The sequence below is a fragment of the Myxine glutinosa genome, chromosome 1 (genome assembly GCF_964187855.1).
Source record: "Myxine glutinosa chromosome 1, kmMyxGlut1.1, whole genome shotgun sequence".
Lineage (NCBI taxonomy): Eukaryota > Metazoa > Chordata > Myxini > Myxiniformes > Myxinidae > Myxine > Myxine glutinosa.
In genome coordinates, this window is record NC_136261.1 from 429,318,009 (window position 1) to 429,338,843 (window position 20,835).

Genomic DNA, 20,835 nt, shown 5'->3' on the forward strand with positions numbered 1-20,835 from the left:
GTGTTCAGATTTTTCGTTAAAAGATAAAATAAATCTTCATTAACAAAAAAACAATAGAATTTCACATCGTGTAATTTTTGTTAATCTTTAATCATTTCCACAGAAGGACCGGTGGAGCATCCGGAGAAGGTGGAGCTGGATCAGAACAACTTGAGAAGACTTTGTAAGTGAAGGGGAACGGGGAGGGGGTTCTTCTTCTTCCTTCCATTTACAGATCATTTAAAATTCCATATTTTCTCCTTTTCATTCTTTCCTTTTTCTTCTGTTTTATTTCCCTATTTATATTTTCCTTCACTCTATTCCACTTATTTATTTTCCAACTCGATTTTCCCTCTTGTCAAGTGTCACAAAACCCAAGGTTTGTTTAATTGAACGATGTCCAACCAGGAAGAGGGGATAGTCCAAACTTGTGTTTGCTGATTAAAGGCCTTTCTTAATCCACACCCTCTCCTCCCTCCTCTCTCATCCCCCACCCCCCATCCCCTTCCCTCTCTCTCTCTCTCTCTCTCCCTTCATCTCCCCCATCCACCTCTCTCTTCCACACTGCCCCATCCCCCTCTCTCTCTCCCCCACTACCCCATCCCCCTCTCTATCTCCCCCACTACCCCATCCCCTCTCTCTCTTCCTCACTTCCCCATCCCCTCTCTCTCTCTTCCCCACTACCCCACCCCCCTCTGTCTCTCTTCCCCACTACCCCATTCCCCTCTTTCTCTCGTCCTCCCCTTCTCACCAACGATGTAATCAGAACAAGATCTTTCTTGACAAATCGTGGTTCGTTCTGTAACATAATCCGGTATAAATTGCTCGTTCGTCCCAGATAAAATTTACAATCCTGAAGGAATTTGTAACATATTTCCCAATCTCTCACATAAACATCTTACATCAACAAACATTGTGGATCATATATCTATAATAATAAAAAGGTGTGTGTGTGTGTGTGTGTGTGTGTGTGTGTGTGTGTGTGTGTGTGTGTGTGTGTGTGTGTGTGTGTGTGTGTGTGTCCGTCTCCTCCATAACTCCAAAACCATGAAACGTAGCACCCCCAAACTTTGCATACATACCTCTCCACCTCCAATGGATTACATGAAGGAAAACTGTGTCTTTGTGTGTGTGTTTTCAAGATAATTTACACTAACAGCCTTATCTTTGGTCAGCCTGCGTTCAGGTCGCTCAGCTTGGGGTCTTAATTCCCCCCATTTTGTCCACTCAATTCCAGTATGCCCTGCGTCAGAACAGATCGGTTTCTGTGTAATAAAGCTTGCTTGAGTGCTTGAGCTGCTTGGTGAGCGCTCTCCAAGCAGCTTGGTAATGGGTGGAACACCCCTGCTCCCTCCTCAGATTGAGTCTATTTTATTTAGTTCCTTCATTTAAAGAGTAAAAATATGGGCAACACCTCTGGCGCTCACCTGGTAGAATAACCAGTATACTGCACTGACTAAAGGTATTTTAAACCAATTACAATGGTTGCCAGAAGACAGGACAGCAGGGAGAATCATACTGACATAATCAATAGACTTCAAACAAACAAAACATACCTATTTTGGGGTCCACTCCCACATACCTCCTTTTGAAATGCCTTGAACAAACATTTGTACATCACGTGTGGAGAAGGTTGTGGGGGAGTTTCATCGAAATAGTGTTTGTCGTTTCAGGTACCTATTTTGGGGGGAAATATGGCTCCACGCAGACCCCCTGAGATCCCGTCTTTTTTTCATTGTCGTGAACAAACTTTAGTCACAACACAACAAATATCATTTGTGCCAAATTTTGTCAAAATCCCATCAGCGGTTTTGCAGAAGAAGTTTCAAGTGTTTACAGACAGACGGACGGACGCCGCGCCATCGCATAAGCTCACCTGAACTTTGTTCCAGGTGAGCTAAAAAGTACGTATATCAACGAACGAAGCAGCCCCCCCTCAACCCCCACCCCCATCCCACCCCCCCCCACCCCCCGGTGCCTCGCCTTTGTTGTGCTATTTTATTTTCCCCCTTTTTGTGTGATCTTCTTTCATGATACGACGTCACTTCCACATAAGTAGATACATCTACATACAGTACTCAATAAGTTAGGGATATTGTGGGAGTGAGTTAATTTTTTTATAGGGGTTAGGGTTATGGTATTGAAATTGTGTGGGAGTGAGAGGGATATTGTGGGAGTGAGAGGGATATTGTGGGAGTGAGAGGGATATTGTGGGAGTGAGTTAATTTTTTTTATAGGGGTTCGGGTTATGGTATTGAAATTGTGTGGGAGTGAGAGGGATATTGTGGGAGTGAGAGGGATATTGTGGAAGTGAGTTAATTTTTTTATAGGGGTTCGGGTTAGGGTATTGAAATTGTGTGGGAGTGAGAGGGATATTGTGGGAGTGAGAGGGATATTGTGGGAGTGAGAGGGATATTGTGGAAGTGAGTTAATTTTTTTTATAGGGGTTAGGGTTATGGTATTGAAATTGTGTGGGAGTGAGAGGGATATTGTGGGAGTGAGAGGGATATTGTGGGAGTGAGAGGGATATTGTGGGAGTGAGTTTATTTTTATTTATAGGGATTAGGGTTCGGGCATTGAAATTGTGTGGGAGTGAGAGGGATATTGTGGGAGTGAGTTTATTTTTTTATAGGGGTTAGGGTTATGGTATTGAAATTGTGTGGGAGTGAGAGGGATATTGTGGGAGTGAGAGGGATATTGTGGGAGTGAGAGGGATATTGTGGGAGTGAGTTTATTTTTATTTATAGGGATTAGGGTTCGGGCATTGAAATTGTGTGGGAGTGAGAGGGATATTGTGGGAGTGAGTTAATTTTTTTATAGGGGTTAGGGTTATGGTATTGAAATTGTGTGGGAGTGAGAGGGATATTGTGGGAGTGAGAGGGATATTGTGGGAGTGAGAGGGATATTGTGGGAGTGAGTTTATTTTTATTTATAGGGATTAGGGTTCGGGCATTGAAATTGTGTGGGAGTGAGAGGGATATTGTGGGAGTGAGTTTATTTTTTTTTATAGGGATTAGGGTTAGGGTATTCGGCAATGTGTCCTCGGCATCATGGGTGGGGGGGGGGGGGGGGGGAGGTTAACATCGACAATGTGCCTTCGGCATCAAGAGGAAGTGTGGGGTCTGGTGGGAAGGCATAAACACTATGTAAATGTGTGGTGGCAGCGGTTATTACAATTTCTCTATTTACTTGGGCAACGCTGATGTTAAAGCTCTGTTTGCACGGGTAAATTTGTTCTCCTTTCCTTCTCCCCCAAATCGAGGGTCCTGTAAAAGCCCCCCCCCCCAAAAAAAATGCAGTACATCCCTTCCCCTCTCCCCTCTCCCCTCCTCTTTCCTCTTCCCCTCCCCTCTTCCTCTTCCCCTTTCTTCTCCCTCCCCTTACCCCTGCCCTCCTCCTCCCACCCCTTACCCCTGCCCTCCTCCTCCCACCACTTACCCCTGCCCTCCTCCTCCAACCCCTTCCCTCCATTCTCTTCCTCCTCCCTCTCCCCTTCCTCCTCTTCCTCCTCCCTCTCCCCTTCCTCCTCTCCCCTTCCTCCTCTTCCCTCCTCCTTCCCCTTCCAGCAGCAAGAGACATGATGACTAATTGGTCCATCAGTGAAGCGACAGGTCGACTCTTCCAGTATAAAAATAACGTCCATCGACCTCGTGTTGGATTTCCATCATGTTGGTTCGAGCTTTGCATTTCATACTCAACGAGAAACTTCTTATTCAAACTCGGAAAACATGACAGGGAAACGATCTGCTTCTGATAAATCTTCTTCTTCAAACTTGGAAAACATCACAGAGAAACGCAGCCATGATCCTTCTTCTTCTTCTGGAGAAAGGGCGTAAACAAAGCACAGGCGCTGCCCCTTCCTCTTCTTCTTCATCTTATTCTTCCAAGCAGAATGGAGAAACTCAGCTGTCAGTAGATTGCTAAACATCTATCTTATATCTATATTATAAAAGGAGTCATGTCTGTCTGTCTGTCTGTTTGTGTCTCTGTGTCTCTGTCTGTCTGTCTGTTTGTGTCTCTGTCTGTCTGTCTGTTTGTGTCTCTGTGTCTCTGTCTGTGTGTCTGTTTGACATGTTGTAACTTGAGAATGGATTAATGGATTTCAATGAAGCAAACTACGGTGGATTCGGGTACCTCCTGGGAATGTTTGTGATACAAAAAAAAAAAAAAAAAAAAAATTTTTTGGTATGGGTCCATGGACACGCGTGTCGAAACTGCAAATGCCAACACGTGATATTGGGTATACCTGAACGGAGAGCAGGATCTTCCAGGAAACCATTTTTTGTTCCCCCATAGATTAACCATCTCAGCAAAGATTGGTATTTCCGTCAGCGAAGCGATGGATCTTATATTCTCGTCAACATAAAACATCGGGGTGCTCACCTGGTCAAATAAACAGTATAATACACCGACTACAGGTATTTTAACCCAATTTCAATGGTTGCTCGAAGACAGGTTAGCATGTAGAATAATACTAACATAATCATAAGACTAGAAAACAAACAAACAAACAAAAAAAAGACATATTTTGGGGGCAAACCCATCCCACCCCGGGGCAACCCCTCCCACCCCAGGGCAACCCCTCCCACCCCGAGGCAACCCCTCCCACCCCGAGGCAACCCCTCCCACCCCGAGGCAACACCTCCCACCCCGGGGCAATACCCCCCACCCCAGGGCAACCCCTCCCACCCTGGGGCAACCCCTCCCACCCTGGGGCAACCCCTCCCACCCCGGGGCAACACCTCCCACCCTGGGGCAACACCTCCCACCCTGGGTAACCCCTCCCACCCCGGGGCAACACCTCCCACCCCGGGGCAACCCCTCCCACCCCGGGGCAACACTTCCCACCCCCCACCCCGTAGATCCCCCAAAGGAGCAGATTTTTTTTATTGCCTTGAATAAACTCAGGTACATCATGGGGGATGAAGGTTGTGGTGAAGTTTCATCGAAATCGTTTGTGTAGTTTGAGAAAAAGCAAATTCCTATTTTGTGGGTTAAACCTGGATCCATTTGACCCCCGGTAAACCCCTTAGACGGCGAGTTTTTTTAGTGCCATGAAAAAACTTTAGTCACAACAAAACAAATATCATTTGTGCCAAATTTGGTCGCAATCCCATCAGCGGTTTCGGAGAAGAAGTTTCAAGTGTTTACGGACCGACACGACGCGTCATCGCATAAGCTCACCTGAACTTCGTTCCAGGTGAGATAAATACACGTGTAAAACAATCAACGTCGAGTGCTAAAACCACTTGGTTTCCATGGTGGTGCGGTGGCTCGCTTCATGGAGACATCTCCGGAATCGGAAAGCAAATGGAGGATGAAAGTAACAGGACAAGCACGATGTCTGAGAGGTATCCACACTCGCTCTGAGGTGTCTAACCTGGGTTTGAATCCCGACCGAGATATAAACTGTCATCCCGGTGTTTCACAGGTGCAGAGTGACTCATCAATGTGTGTCGACCTGTTAAACAGTCACACCTGCAGGATTTTCATTTCCCCTCCCCTCCCCCCTCTTCAACCTCTGACCCCTCTCCAACCTCTGACCCCTCTCCCCTCAACCTCTGTCCCCTCCTCATCCTCTCTCCTCACTCACAGATCTCCTCCCTCGACTTCTCCCCTCCCGATCCACTCCCCCTCGAAGTTTTTCTCGGTGAAATAAATAAATAAATAATGTAAGTTGTTCATTGCGAAATAAATAAAGTTGTTTAATCGTGAAGTGAATAAACAAAACAATTGTTGTAATAAAAGATTTTTTGTAATAGAGATTAATGTGTTTGTGTTTTTGTCCGTTTGTCTAACAATGTCCGTGACCCTGTGTCGTGTCCGCAGATGGACGGAGCCCGAGTCTGGAGCCAAACTCTGCACATCAACGGATCAAGATCTCCGGGGATCTCAGGACGGCGACTCGAACCTGGACCGGGAATCAGTACCCGGAACATCCTGATCGGTTTGATGTTCATCCACAAGTTGTTTCCTGTGATTGTTTCTCCTCAGGTCGTCATTACTGGGAGGTCGATGTGGGGTCGAGTCGTTGGTGGGGAATCGGATTCTGTTTAAACTCCATGGGGAGAAAAGGGGGAGAGAGGGAGTTGGGAGAGAATCCCGAGTCCTGGTGTTTATATAAATCTAATAACAAATTCTCCGCATATCACAACAATCAATGTACCTTCCTGTCAGTCCCGGGGGATCATGAACGGATTGGGTTCTTCTTGGATTGCGAGGCGGGAGAGTTGACGTGTTTCGGGGACTCGCGGGTCCTCCACGTGTTCAGGGGGAACTTCATGGTCCCCGTTAAACCCGCGATTTGGGTTTGGGATGATGGTGGTTCCGTTCATTTTGTACATTTAGTGAAATAAAATTTCATCACGAACTGATCCGGTTATTTTGCTTCAAATCAATCAAATCATTTACCTGTTCATGACGATGTGATTTACCTGTTCATGTCGATGTGATTACTGATTAATGTTTAAATTATAAAAAGTTTATATAATTTAATAAGTTAATTATTTATCTTATTTGATGTGAAATGAACATTAACCCGAACTCTTCACTCTCCTCACGATACAATACGGATTCTTCTTCTTCAAACGTGTGATTGAATCGGATGTTTGAGTGAAGAAAATCCCTCCAGGTAGATGAAACCCTTTGTGTTTACCTGGAATGGAGCACCTGCGTTAACGTGAAGGTGAGAGTGGGTTTGTATCGGATCACAAGTAGAATGTGGAACCCTGGATGGAATTAACAGAACGTTCATCAGGTATCGCTAATCACACCGTTGGAAACATGGCCAGGTGACCTTTTGGGTTACTATATCTTTTGGTCCGATGAAGAGTTCACACCTGAAACGTCAGGTTCACATTGTTTCCCACGGAGATTTTAATCTTAATCTTCGTGGAAATCTCTTCCATCCAATCAAAACACAGCGATAAAATCACCATTTAATAACGAGTGTCGTGACGTCACTAAGTTAATTTAGCGTCATCAGGTGAATGCAAATTCCGGAGAAGGCGTCGCATCATGTACGGTGATGAACAATTCATATTCACCTGGCGGGAGGTACACCGTGATCATACAGGTGCTGCCCTCAGGGCGACATTGCACTCCGGGAGAGGCAGGTTGGGGTTCACTCTCCAATTTCTCCAAATGGGGGAAACTCGACCCTACAATTTTTGGTAGTGGGGACTTCGATCTCGCTATACCTGGATATTTAAACAAAGAACAGGTAAACACCTTCATGTTAAACATTCATTAATTCACTTCTCTTTTTAATTTTACACGTCGACGCCATTGAATGTTGATATTACAACCTGTGTGCAGGGCCGGCGCTACCATTAGGCCAACTAGGCAGCCGCCAAGTGCGCAGACATGAGAGGGGCGCATTACTGAACCTTAAAGGGTCACAGTTTTGTACAAATTATTGTTTTAAGACCGGTCACAGTACAACGAGTGCCCTTTAGTTCAAAATGATTTGTGTGACAAAATATTTTCTTTTGTATTTGCGAAAGATAATCAAAGATTGATTATTTAAAATTTTGATTTTGCATATCTAAAACTTATTGCTCAAACCAAAAACTGTTTTGTTTATCTGTAATTTCCATTCACACACTCATAAAGGGACCACTTTCTATATTTTGCATTGCAAACCACATGGAGTGTCATTTTTTTTTTTAAGTGAACCCATTTGCCCCAAAGCGTGGGGGTAACAGGGCCACTGCCATATTTATGGATATTGCGCCTTTAATATTGGTGCTGTTGTCACCTTACGGTACTTATTCTTGCAAATTAAAATAGATTTAGCAGTTTCAAGTTTTCTGCTTTTTATTTTTTCTGCAAGACATCTGTTTTTAATAATCGAAGTTGGTAAAAAAAAAAATTTGGGGGGGGGGGGATGCAAGTAGCTGGCCTTGCCTAGGGCGCAAAATAGTCTGGCGCCGGCCTTGCCTGTGTGACGAATCTTCGCAGGTGTTACGTTGGTATCGTGACTCGTGAGTGAAAAACCTGCGATAAAACATGTACGAAACATGCTTGTGACGTCACAATAGGGAACAATGCGCTGTGGAATTGAAAACAAGGATGTTTCACAGGTAAGATGATCCATCAATGCACGGTATGGGGCTCATCCCAGTGTTTCACAGGTAGGATGATCCATCAATGTGCGGTATGGGGCTCATCACGGTGTTTCACAGGTAGGATGATCCATCAATGCGTGGTATGGGGCTCATCACGGTGTTTCACAGGTAGGATGATCCATCAATGTGCGGTATGGGGCTCATCACGGTGTTTCACAGGTAGGATGATCCATCAATGCGTGGTATGGGGCTCATCACGGTGTTTCACAGGTAGGATGATCCATCAATGTGCGGTATGAGGCTCATCACGGTGTTACACACATAGGAATAATTTTTTTTTTTCTTTTTTGGTATACAGAATCGAGGCTCGTGAAAGAGCTGACATTTATTTCACAAACAAATCAACCAGACAGACAAAATATATAAAAAGAGGGAGCGGAAGACAAGATGGGGAGAGAAGGGGAAGCACACAAACACTTGAGAGCACACAACCTTTGAGAGCAGGGAGATGTGTGGGAGGGAGAGGGCTTGGGGGGGGAGGAGGCGTGGGAAGGGGGGGGGGGGGGTGGGAGAAGTAAAAAAACACAAGGACACCACGGACTTCCAGGACAGAAGTTGGTATTTCAAAAAAGTGGAATTGGGGTGAAATTAGCGGGGGTAGAAAAGATCAAGGTTTTGGATGGGGGAAGATTAGAGATGGTGGTGAACAGCTGTTTTAAAGACCTGGAGGGTGGAGTGGGATTGAAGAGAGTGAGGGAGTTTGTTTGCAGAGGCGGGAGAAAAGAGGAATGAAAGAGTGAAGGTGAGCAGAGAGTCTTGATTTTGGCAGTTTAAACATAAGAGGGTTGCAGGCAGATCTTGTGCCACCTGTAGGAATATTTGGGGGACAGATCCCAGAGAGAGCTGGGGGGGGCAAGGCCAGAGAGGAGTCGGCAGAAGATGGAAAGACCACCAACCTGCCTGCGATGAGTGAGTGAGAGGCCCATGGAGTTAGCTTCATCGCAGGGATGCCAGTGATTCTGAAAGCTTTGGCTTCAACAGCGTGAAGCCGAGCAATGAGTTAGGCAGGAGCACCGGCCCAGATGGGGTAACAGTATTCCATTGATCTGCGGATGAAAGCCTTGTATGTGGTGAGTAGATCAGGTGTGCCAAGGAAGGACTTCACACGACGGAGGATGCCCAGTCGGCGACTGGCTTTGGAGGCCAGCTTGGAAATGTGGTTTTCCCAAGAAAGAGCATGGCAGATAGTGAGACCCAAAAGCTTGAGCAACAGAACTTCTTGGAGAGGATTGTTGAGAAAGTAGATGGGAGGGTTTTCCATTCGGTCTTTTCGGAGAGACAAAGTAAGAGTGTGAGATTTATCAGGATTGAAAGACATGTTCCACTTGTTTGACCAGTCTGTGATTTTGTCCAGGTCTGCAGAGAGTGGGGAGGCTGCAGGCTGCCGATCTGAGGGATGAGGAATGGAGCGGCAGAGATTGGAGTCATCAGCAAAGAGATAGAGAGGATTTTCCAGAGAGTCGGAGAGATCATTGATGAAGGCCAGAAAAAGCACTGGGCCCAGGACACTATATTGGGGAACTCCAGCCAGAACAGGAAGGGGCGATAAGAGAAATCCATTCAGGGCCCGATGTTGACTACAACCAGAGAGGAAGTCTGCAAGCCAAGCATGGAGATTTCCATGGATACCATAGGAGGAGAGTTTGGTGAGCAGAGCTGGGTGCCAGACCGTATCGAAGGCACATGATATGTCAAGGGAGACAGCTCTGATTTCCTGTTTGGCATTGAGGACCTCCATCCATTGTTGAGACAGCAGAAGCAACATGTCCAGAGTAGAATGACCTGGTCTGAATCCAAATTGATGATCAGAGCTCAAGCCATTTGAGAAGAGGAAGGATTTGATATCCAAAGCAATGATGGATTCCATGACTTTGCTGATAATTTGGAGCAGGCTGATTGGTCTGTAGTTGCAATGATCTGTTTTTGCACCTTTTTGTGTAAAGCGGTAATGTTTGCTGATTTGCAAGATGCTGGCCTTGCCTGTGTGACGAATCTTCACAGGTGTTACGTTGGTATCGTGACTCGTGAGTGAAAAACCTGCGATAAAACATGTACGAAACATGCTTGTGACGTCACAATAGGGAACAATGCGCTGTGGAATTGAAAACAAGGATGTTTCACAGGTAAGATGATCCATCAATGCACGGTATGGGGCTCATCCCGGTGTTTCACAGGTAGGATGATCCATCAATGTGCGGTATGGGGCTCATCACGGTGTTTCACAGGTAGGATGATCCATCAATGCGTGGTATGGGGCTCATCACATGATGCTGGCAGATGACCTTGAGCAAAAGAGAGGGTGAAAAGAACAGAGAGAGGGTGAGATGGAGCGGCAGAGCAGGATTTTAGGACCCGTGGGCTGATGCCGTCTGGTCCAGTTGCAGAATCAGAGTCGAGCTTTGAGAAAAACTTCTCCAACTTGTCAGGAGAGAAGGACACAGAGTCCAGGAGCAGTTGGGTTCGACTGGGTAAGGTGACAACAGAGAGAGATGGGTTTGGGACACAAGATTTTGAGGCAAACACAGCGTTTAGGCATTCGGCATCGTCACGTGCGGTGTCAACTGTGTAGCCATTTGAGGTGAGGGAGGGGATGGAGGGGAACAAACACCAAAACAGATTTGACCAGATGCCACCAGGATTTGGAGGAAGGAGACAGGTTTGAGAGTTCATTCTTGAGTGAGGAGAGATAGTGCTTCCTGGCACTCCGGAGAGTAGACACACACTTATTCCGAGCTTGGTGGAAGGAACTGAGATTACCTTCAGTTGGATTTGCCTTCCGAGAGGCAAAGGCATGTTGTTTCAGGGCAACTGCCTCACCACAAGATTCAGTGTTCCATGGATGGGAGGAAGCGTAAGACAACTGAAGACGAGATGGGATAAATCTGTGCATGAGAGAGAGCAGTTTTTCTTTGGAAGAATTCCCAGGAAGAATTGATGTCAGAGGCAGTAGAGATGGGATACCAGTCCAGATGTTTGATGGCTGCTTGCAGCCCTTGCTGTTCGGCCTGAGTGAAATGCCAGACTCGTCGGCGCTGAGGAGGCTCTCTGAGAATGGCTAGAGAGATGTCCACTTTAAAAAGCACATGATCAGAAAACCGTTTTGAGCAGAAGAAGAGCAGCAGACATTTGCAGGGAAGTTTGTCATAACAAGTCTAGAAGAGAAGATACTCCATTGACTGAGATCCCGGGCGGGAAATTGACAGATTGTGCCAGTTCCAATGAGTCACAGAAGTCCTTTGCTGAGGTGCCATGGCTGGTGAGAGAGGAACCCACACTCAGTCAGCTGGCATGATGACAGTTGAAGTCGCCACATATGAGGAAGAGAGAGTTGGGATGAGTTGATATAAGTTGGTCCATGTTGTTAGACAGCGACATGTAAATGGAGTCATCACTGTTTGGAGGACGGTTCAGAACACATATGAACAAAAGATGGTAGCTGAGAGGAAGCCGTAGCCAGAGGTACTCCTTGGGGTGGGGTGGAGAGAGGGCAGTTCAAGGAGAGTGTGGAAGAGAGTTTTTGATAAAGATAGCAACCCCACCACCAGGACGAGGCTCAGGTCTATCATACCGGAGGAGGGAGTAACCAGGAAGAGATATTAAGGAATCAGAGACATATTGAAGGAGGAAAGTTTCTGTTAAGCAGATCAAGTCTGGAATGTCAGAAGCAATCTGAATGGAGAGATCAATCAGGTTTGAGCAAAGGCCCCAGATGTTTGAGGTTCATCTATCTATAATTCCAGTAATCTCTGTGTGTCTGTGTGTTTGTGTGTTTGTCTGTGACCGCTGTTTCTCGACAACCACGGGTCCGATATACTTGAAACTTGCCAGGTATATTGCTGGGGACCCGAGGATGTGCCTTTTCAAGGTTTCATATTAATCGGAGAAGTAGTTACCGAGCTATGTCCAAAAAACGATTCAACCAATCAGAGAGCAGCGAGCTATCACGTGTGCCGAACGTGCCGAACAGACTCTGCCTCGGACGGCACATTTGAGAGCGTATTCATTTATTTCACGTTGGCAAACTATGTTGCCGCTATGTTGGCGTTAAACGATGTTTTAAAACTAATTAAAACTAATTTGCGATTCTTTCGCTTTCCTGCGCGTTTGTGCATGCTATGGCGATTTCTTTACCAAACTCCGCAAGCCGTTCGCTTTGGACCAAACCATTTCATGTAAATAGAGGGGGGGGGGGGATTGTCACCGTACTCGCAAGCCGTTCGCTTTGGACCAAACCATTTCATGTAAATAGAGGGGGGGGGGATTGTCACCGTACTCGCAAGCCGTTCGCTTTGGACCAAACCATTTCATGTAAATAGAGGGGGGGGGGGGATTGTCACCGTACTCGCAAGCCGTTCGCTTTGGCTTTGCGAATGGACCAAACCATTTCATGTAAATAGAGGGGGGGGATATAATTTTGGATATATATATCTAGTACGGGCATGCCCTAGTATCGTTAATGAGGAGAGAGGGGGAGCATCGGGTGCAGGACAGGGGAGTGGTGGGTTCGGGGCAGATGAAGGATGGGCGGGGGAGGTAGGAAGAGCAGTTAATAGTGTGTCAGAGATTACAGAAGAGTTTCAAGAAAGGGAAGGATGAGGACGAAAGGTTTGATTGTGATGGGATGAGGCACAGTCAGGGGTTTTTTGAGGGGGGGGCAGAGGAAGGTCGAAGGTTGGGGGAGGTGGAGGTATGAGACAGAAGGGAGATGAAGTGGGGAGGAGGCAGCTTTGAGAAGGGAGGTGGGAGGGGGGAGAATTGGAGAGGGATGGTAGGGGGGGGGGGAGATTTGAAGGGGAGGGGTTGGGGAGGAGTTTTGAAGGGGAAGGGTTAGCGGGGAGTTTAGGTGGGGAGGGGCAAGGGGAGAGTTTAGGAGGGGCAGGGCAAAGGGGAGATTTGGAAGGGAGGGCCAGGGGGGGAGTTTAGAAATTGGATGATGAATGAAAGAGGAACATTTATAACAAATTGGGTTCATTGTGATTTTCAAGTTGGAGATCCATTTAAGAACGATGGTGGAGGGGTGGAATGAATATGAATTTAGAGCATGTAGTGATTTAGAATTATAAGAGATTGATATTTTTTGGAAGTAGAATGAGTTGGAGAGGAAATTGAAAAGAGCCTTTTAAATAGGAAGAAAAACAGCGTGTTGTAATATACCACTGAATAAAACACTGCAGGGGAAAGTTTAAACATATTTTAACAGAACCGAGAAGAACAATCTAATATTCACAAAAATACCAACAGGGAGAGGCAGCCAAGAGGGACAACCACGAGTCACGTGAACAGGGCAAAATATGTCCACAAAAGGAACAGGGCAAAACAGATCTGGGGAATGGCGTGAAAATGGGGGTGAAACACGTGGTCGAAGAACGAACGAACGAAAAGAACAAAAGAAGGAAATGTTTTTTTGTTTTTTGTTTTTTTTAGTTAATATGTGAAACAAGGAAGTATGGGGTGAATCGACTGGGAAAAAACTGAGAGAACGAGAGTAGCAGGACCACAATCGACCGCTGAGTTCAAAAGTTCAGAAGCACTTTTAATGTGATGTAAATAAAAACTTAAAGTTCATATTATTTTTGGAGATTTACATTTTTTTATGTGATGTAAATAAAAACTTTAAGTTCATATTATTTTTTGTGACAATAAATAGACTTATTGAGACTTAATCAAGGAATTCGCATGCTCTAAATATTTTTTCCACACTTATGATGTACTACGTCAAGGTTACGTGATAGCGAAATTTTAACGTCAGATTCGGATTCGTGGGCACCAAATTATTGAGAAACAGTTGAAAATAAGTCAGAACCAACTTGGGTGTTGATCAGTCTAATCGACATAACCACTGACAGAACCCGAACATTCCCGATTGGGCTGGACCCCACCCCACAGGACGGTTAGGTATGGGAGCATGCATCGGAGCAGCGCTTCGCCGCATCCACTCTCTGACTGTACTCCAGGGGCCTCCGGCTGACCACCCCCCAGGCTGATGCCTGGCCCATCCCTATCTCCTTGAGATGCCGATCAACCTGCTGAAACAAAGACACGCGGTCAGCCCATTGGTCTCCTTCACTCACGAGGCCTGAGATCTGGTCTGCTGATCTGATCTGGTGAGCTGGATCAGCGTCTAGAAAATGAGCCACACGTCCATACAGCCGCAGCTGACGATCACGGACCATACAAGAAACAAATCTCATCTGAGTCTCTCTCAGCAAATGCTCATTGGACACAAAGTCTGACCAGTATGCAAGAATTCCTAATCCTTATGACAAAGAAAACTCCACTTTTGTTCTTACGCAGGGTTTTATTAAAACTTTAGAGGGTGGGGCATAAACGAACCAATTCAAGATAATTACTATACTAATAAAACTAACTGAACTTTAACGAAGAATCGTTTTCCGCCGGTCGTGGCACTGCACACTCTTCTCCTGAGCAGATCTCTCCTCCGTTCCTTGGTCAGCGCAGCGTTTTCCTCGAAGTTCCTTTTTATCTAATAGACACACCCTTCCTCTGTTGCACAAATCTCCTTATTTGAGCATAGAATTCCAAATTCCACACAGGGCCGTTTGGCTCAGACAGTGAGACCTCTGGTTTCCATCCTGAAGAGTTCCAAAGCCCTTTCCTTGACAGTTATTATCTCAAATGGGAAAGCACCTATCATTCTCCACAGGTCATTCCCTTTTGACCCATCCGAGAGGAATGTTCCTCTCCAGGTTTCATTTTACAGAACCACACAGAAAACACATTTTAGGAAGATGAAAATAGAAGAACACAAATATTCATATGCCTCCACACCAGCAATAGCCAAGGATTCTCCGAAGAGATTTGGTTCCGAAGTAGTTAAGTCTCATTCTCTGGCTCTTGGTAAGGATCCAAGTCTCGCATCCATAGTGAATGAGTGGAACTCAGAATGGAACCTCTTTGCATCGGTCATCACATCAGTGATCAGTTGCTTTCAATGCTGAGTAGCACCTGTGACAGAGGACTGTCCAAAGCCCACACGAATGAAGCTCAAATGCAGAGGACTCACACTTTCATAAGTACTTTTGCATATTTTGACCCAATATCGGGAGCCAGGTGGGTTATTCATAATTTTCATTATTCATACTGATTGGCTTGGTTGGCGACAATTTTGTTCAGTGCCATCAGCTGTAAGTTGCGATGACAAACTTCTGGAAATGAATCATGAAAATAACCAATGGTTGTGTCTGTAAGCAGCATTAGAAAATGGAGTCATCCTAACTGTAAATCACAGATGGTGTGTGTTTGTCTCGCAAGTCCACCTTCAGTTCTGGGCCCATTACATCCAGACTTGCTACATCGGATCAGCATCACTCCAATTCGTGCCTAAAGGTGTTGTTTTCTTTGCTGGTAGTGTCTGGGGAGGGGGAGTTATTTATGTGAATGTGTATGGTGTAGCGCCACTCCTGGTGGTGTAGTGTATTACAAGACCAGTGATGAACGTCGTTTCGCGATGCACGGATTTTTACCGTGTAGCATGGGTAGTTCTGCTGGCATCACATAATGCACAAATGTCATCCATCTGTTCCAACTAAGTCTCGAGTTTGCCACCACATTTACTTCCTTTATGAAGTTTCATGTGATTTTCAGCATTCCAGAGAAGGGCGCATCAGCGAAAATAGAACTGCAAGAGCTGCTGAATGGGTGGAGAACATCTCCCCAATGCCGATGTGGAGCAAAGTTTTCATCAGATGCCAACCCATCCAACGACTTTCTGGAAGAAGTCAATGAGAATGATGAAGATGGAAACGTCACGTCTCGGTAAGTTCTTCTGATAACGAACAATAAAGGCACATTCCTATGTTTAGGTAATCATTTAAATCTTTAAATTTGTGATTGACAACAAAAAATGAATCCACATGAGCACGTGTATTTCCTTTCTATATAATAGTCTTCGTAATTTTCATATTTTGTGCTTCTGTAATTATGACGCTTTCACATATCAGAGGTCGATCATGCAATGATGTATTTTTTGTTTCCGGAGTGCATTGTTACTGTTCTGGGATCCGAAAGTTCAACACATCTGTCCACGAGAATCCTCCAGTTGTTGTAGCTCCAACTAGAATGCCACTCAGTAGAGCGCATACTCCCGCCGTGGGTAAAGTTGGAATAGTACGATTTCACAAAAGTTTGACGGAGTAGTTCAGTGACAACACAAGACAAGACAACACAAGACAGACACTGCACAGATGTGTGTATATATATATATATATATATATATATATATATATATATATATATTGTTACGGACACGGTTTTTGGATGTTATTTTACCGAGCGGTGGTGTATTTAACCGCGTCCGAACAGTTACTCCCCGATTAGAACCCGATTCCAACCGAACGTTGACTAATCGCGCTACAGATATTCAATTGGGAAACCTCTAAAGCGACCGAAAGAGAAGAAGAGAGAAGAAAGACAGAGTTTGGAGGAAGAACAGATTTATTATACACACACAAGCAATATTTTAGAGCGACCAATATTATTTACAGCAATAGATGGAAAAGAGCAGTCACACAGTGCATTGTTAACTTATTCTATTTCATTTACTTAATCCCCAAGACAAACGAGTAGGACAGGACGTTCACACTCACACGGTGGATATTGCAGGCAGGTAATGGCTCGAGGAGTCGAGGTTGATTGCTTGAGAGGAAGGCAAAGTCGGAGGCCGCAGCACCCCTCGCGGTTTTGGCGGGAAAACCTCCGTCGCGTATCCGCGGCCGTCACGCGCTGGCTCGGCACACCTGCTCCTCTTCCTGGGGTGGAGCCGTCTCCCTCCGTTCAGCGCGTCTCTCCAACGACAGGGGGGTATTGCAGGCAGGCAGGTAGGTAGGTAGGTAGGTAGGGCTTGCGGTGGATTGCGCTCCTCTTCCAGGTCATCCCCCAGCGTATCTCTCAAGGCCTCTCTTTGGTGCAGCCTCGTTGCTCCTCTCCAGCTCATCTCCAGTCATCTCCCATCTGCACTGGTAAAGCAGTCCCCTGCAGTCGCTTTTATCACCTCCAGCGAAATCAAGCCGCCGACTCCGAGGGCGCGCCTACCGGGTCACTCACCGCGGTGTTGATTGGCTGTTAGGGCTGGTTCACTCCTTGCTTCTTATGACGAGGTGGAGACACGCCTTTCTTCCCCAACCTTACCTCGTGGCCAATGGTGGTTTGAAGAAAACCAGCCAAAATGCGGAAGGCAATTGGAAGGGAGGTTTTGGGGAAATTGGAAGGGCCTACGCTTATTTTGTTTGATACAATGCAAAGTCAATCTAGTGGAAAACACATACTTAGCCTACATGGAATAAGGAAATACACTATTTAAAAGATATATCGTGACCTGCGTGTATGTTCTATGAAATTAATTAGGAGGACGGCTGCGACCATTATTTACATTACCAGGATGTTACCATACCAAAACCATACTCTTCACATCCGTTACCCTTCCTCCAAAATTGTTACTCCTCAAAACCCGTTACACTTCTCAAAACCCGTTACACTTCTCAAAATCGTTACAATATATATATATATATATATATATATATATATATATATATATATATATATAATAAAATATATATATATATATAATACTAATAATAATAATAATAATAATAATAATGCATTTATTTTATATAGCGCTTTTCAGGAAGCCCAAAGACGCTTTGACAGAGTGCAAAACATAATGCATAGCAAAACATAAAAACAATTGCAAAAAAAGAAGAATCAATAGGGAAATATTCAAAGCACAAAGGAGGGAGAAGGAGAGGAGATAGTCAGGGGTTAGATGCTGTGGGTTAAATGTTGAATGCAGTGTTGAACAGGTGGGTCTTGAGTGATGTTTTGAATGTGGTGAGTGAGGAGGAGTCTTTGATGGTGTGAGGTAGCGAGTTCCAGAGGGTGGGAGCAGCGATGGAGAAGGCCCTGTCCCCCCAGGATCTAAATTTGGTCCGGATGGGGGGGGGGTCAGGAGGTTGGTACCAGCAGAGCGGAGGTTGCGGGTGGGAGTGTGTCTGGAGAGGAGGTCAGCCAGGTAGGATGGGGCCAGGTTATGGAGGGCTTTGTAGGTCAAGAGGAGGATTTTGTACTGGATTTTCTGGGAGATGGGGAGATATATAATATATATATATATATATATATATATATATATATATATATATAAATATATATCTATATCTATATATATATATATATATATATATATATATATATATATATAAATAAATATATATGTATATATATATATATATATATATATATATGTATATAATATATATATATATATATATATACATATATATATATTTATATATATTGTTTCGGATCTCATGTCGGCTTTCTCCTTACCAAGGGGGGGGGGGGGGGGTTAATCCCCTTGTTCATTTATCTGGCCGACGCGAGTCCTGGAAGTTATATGCTCCTTCCGGTCGGTATTAGGTAGGGTTATTGGTCAACTTAGTCCTAATACCTAATTACTAACACCAACCATGAAGCAGGGAAATAACTCCCGCCTGAACCACGGCGTTAGTGGGCACGCCGAGCGAAGCGAGCAGCGATTCGGGCCGTTAACAGGGAGTAAACCCGATTCTGAGCGGTTCCTAATCGTGCCACGTTTACCCAATTGAGAAAAGACTGATGCGATCGGATGAGAGGAAACCAAGAAAGAACAAGGCAATTTAGCACAAATGTACAGAAAGAAGAGGAAAAGAAAGAAATGTACAAGGAAGAGGAAGAAGAAGCACACAGGGCAGCCTTAAACAGTCTTATTCTTAATACCCCAGGACAAACGGGCCCGTCTCACATACACACACACTCACATGGGGATTGTAGATGGTTGATGGTTGCCAGTGCGTCCAGGCTCCAGCCCGGCTCCGGTCCAGGCTCCGGTCCAGCGGACGAAACCCGGCAGCCAGCTCCACGTGTAGTGGAATGCAAATGGACAATTATATAATGGAGGGGGGGGGGGGGAGGGTGGTGTCCTGGCGGCGTATGTAATAAGTGCACACTTGTGCCAAACGCCCTCTCTCCCCCCAATGTCCTGCTTTAGCACAAGGTTCCCACAAGAGTCCTTTCACAAGTGCGCTTTCAACAAGCCTTTTCACTCGCAAGTTCTCCGGGTAAGTTTTCTCCCATAAGTCCTGGACTGTCCTCCTTTATGAGCGCTCTCCCAACCAGTTCTCTTGCAATCACGACAGTCCTGTGAAATGCAATAAGTCGTGTAAAAGGGCTTTGCGTTCGCACTTTTATAACTCAAGCAGCGATCGCTCCGCCAGCCCAAAAGCCACGCCTCTCAGGTGATCTTACCTCAGCCCTGGTTGGCTGGTCATCGCTTACCGGCCATGCCCTGTTGGTGGGTTGACGTGGCCACACCTTCTTCTTGGCGTTCCGCCCCCTTTTTCCGGGCCTCACCTCGTGACTTATGGCTGTGTTGAGCGAGCGCAAAGGCAGCTGCTGCTGGCCGAGGCATGTAACAATTGGGAGGGGCCATGGGGTACAGACTGTAGGGGCACGCTTAATGGCCTGGCTTGGAGAGGGAAGTTGCCAAAATGGATAAAAGGGCCTACTCCTTATTTGATTGACACAACGCAGATTCAACTATTGGAAACATGGCCTTATCTAAACACATACTAATGAAATAGCTGAAGTCCTACGGTGACCTACATGTTGCTTGTGGCCTACCTATGGGGTGCAACCTTTAACCTTTAATGATGTTGAATTTATTTACAAGTGTGGGTTCTGAAAACCGCAACACTGCACCCCCCATTTTTCCAGGCTCCTCCCGAACCGAAACAATAGGGCTATCTTTTACATCTACATGTGACACTTAGGTGTGGTTACCCTCTACTTTTAACCTACTACCCTGAGTGCGACAGTTTTAACACTAGATATGTCCCCCCTGCTGCACTGTGTCCTACCTAACTGACTCACGCCCACAATTAACCTAATTAAGGAATGGTTTTCAAACTACACATAGAGCCAGTGGGGAGCATTATTTACAATACACTACTAATTATTTACAACTACAACCCAGGATCTGTCTTTTGTGGGGAAAAAGAGAAGAACTTTTGAAAAGAGGAAATGCCATTTGCTATGCACTGCACCGATACACCATACCCATATGTACCATAAATGCACCATAATAAAAAAATGCATGAAAAGCACCAAAAATGCACGAAAACAAACATTTTAAAATAATAATAATGTCTTCTGGTGCTTCTCTGCTGGGCCGATGTGTCTTGGCCGTCTTCTTGCTTGATGTATTAATTCATCCATAAAAAGGGCACAACCCGCATCCGCTTTTTTATTTATGGCCAGCAGGGCCAACTCAGGTGGTCCACCTGCATGGCATGTGCGCCACTCAAGAACAGTGGTCCGCAAGCCAGATACTGCTGACAGCAAAGGTCTGTCCCAGCAGAGATGCCAGGCCACAGAACGTGTGGTCCATAAGTGCCAGGCCACAGAACGTGTGGTCCATAGGTGTAACGGTGCAGGCAGGCATGCAGGCAGCAAGGGTGCAGGCAGCAAAATTCAGGGCACCTGCACACTCCCCTCAGACAAAAGACCATGGTCCATGAGTGGGGAGGCAGACAAAGCAGAGGTTAGCGTCGGGCAAGGGCGCAAGGGTACACATCAAAACAAGGCAATGCGACATGAAGGGCGCTGGAGAGCGAGTGGAGAAAGCCCGTCCCTAGCCGTTCGTCACCCCCCATGTCAATCTGCACTACCCTTGCTC

At 45.6% G+C, this 20,835-nt stretch overlaps 2 protein-coding genes across 4 annotated transcripts in view; both read left to right on the forward strand.

Moving 5' to 3' along the window:
• The window catches only part of LOC144889645 (E3 ubiquitin/ISG15 ligase TRIM25-like), a 63,278-nt gene extending 56,925 nt beyond the window's left edge, over positions 1-6,353 (forward strand). For all 3 annotated transcript variants that reach the window (XM_078770673.1, XM_078770672.1, XM_078770674.1), the window contains 2 exons: positions 104-163; positions 5,809-6,353. In XM_078770673.1, coding sequence (XP_078626799.1) covers positions 104-163; positions 5,809-6,335 — 587 coding nt within the window. In that variant the 3' untranslated portion in view covers positions 6,336-6,353. The remainder of the gene's footprint in view (positions 1-103; positions 164-5,808) is intronic.
• LOC144888247 (E3 ubiquitin/ISG15 ligase TRIM25-like) overlaps positions 1-20,835 on the forward strand; it is a 950,979-nt gene that overhangs the window by 502,215 nt on the left and 427,929 nt on the right. The window lies entirely within an intron of this gene.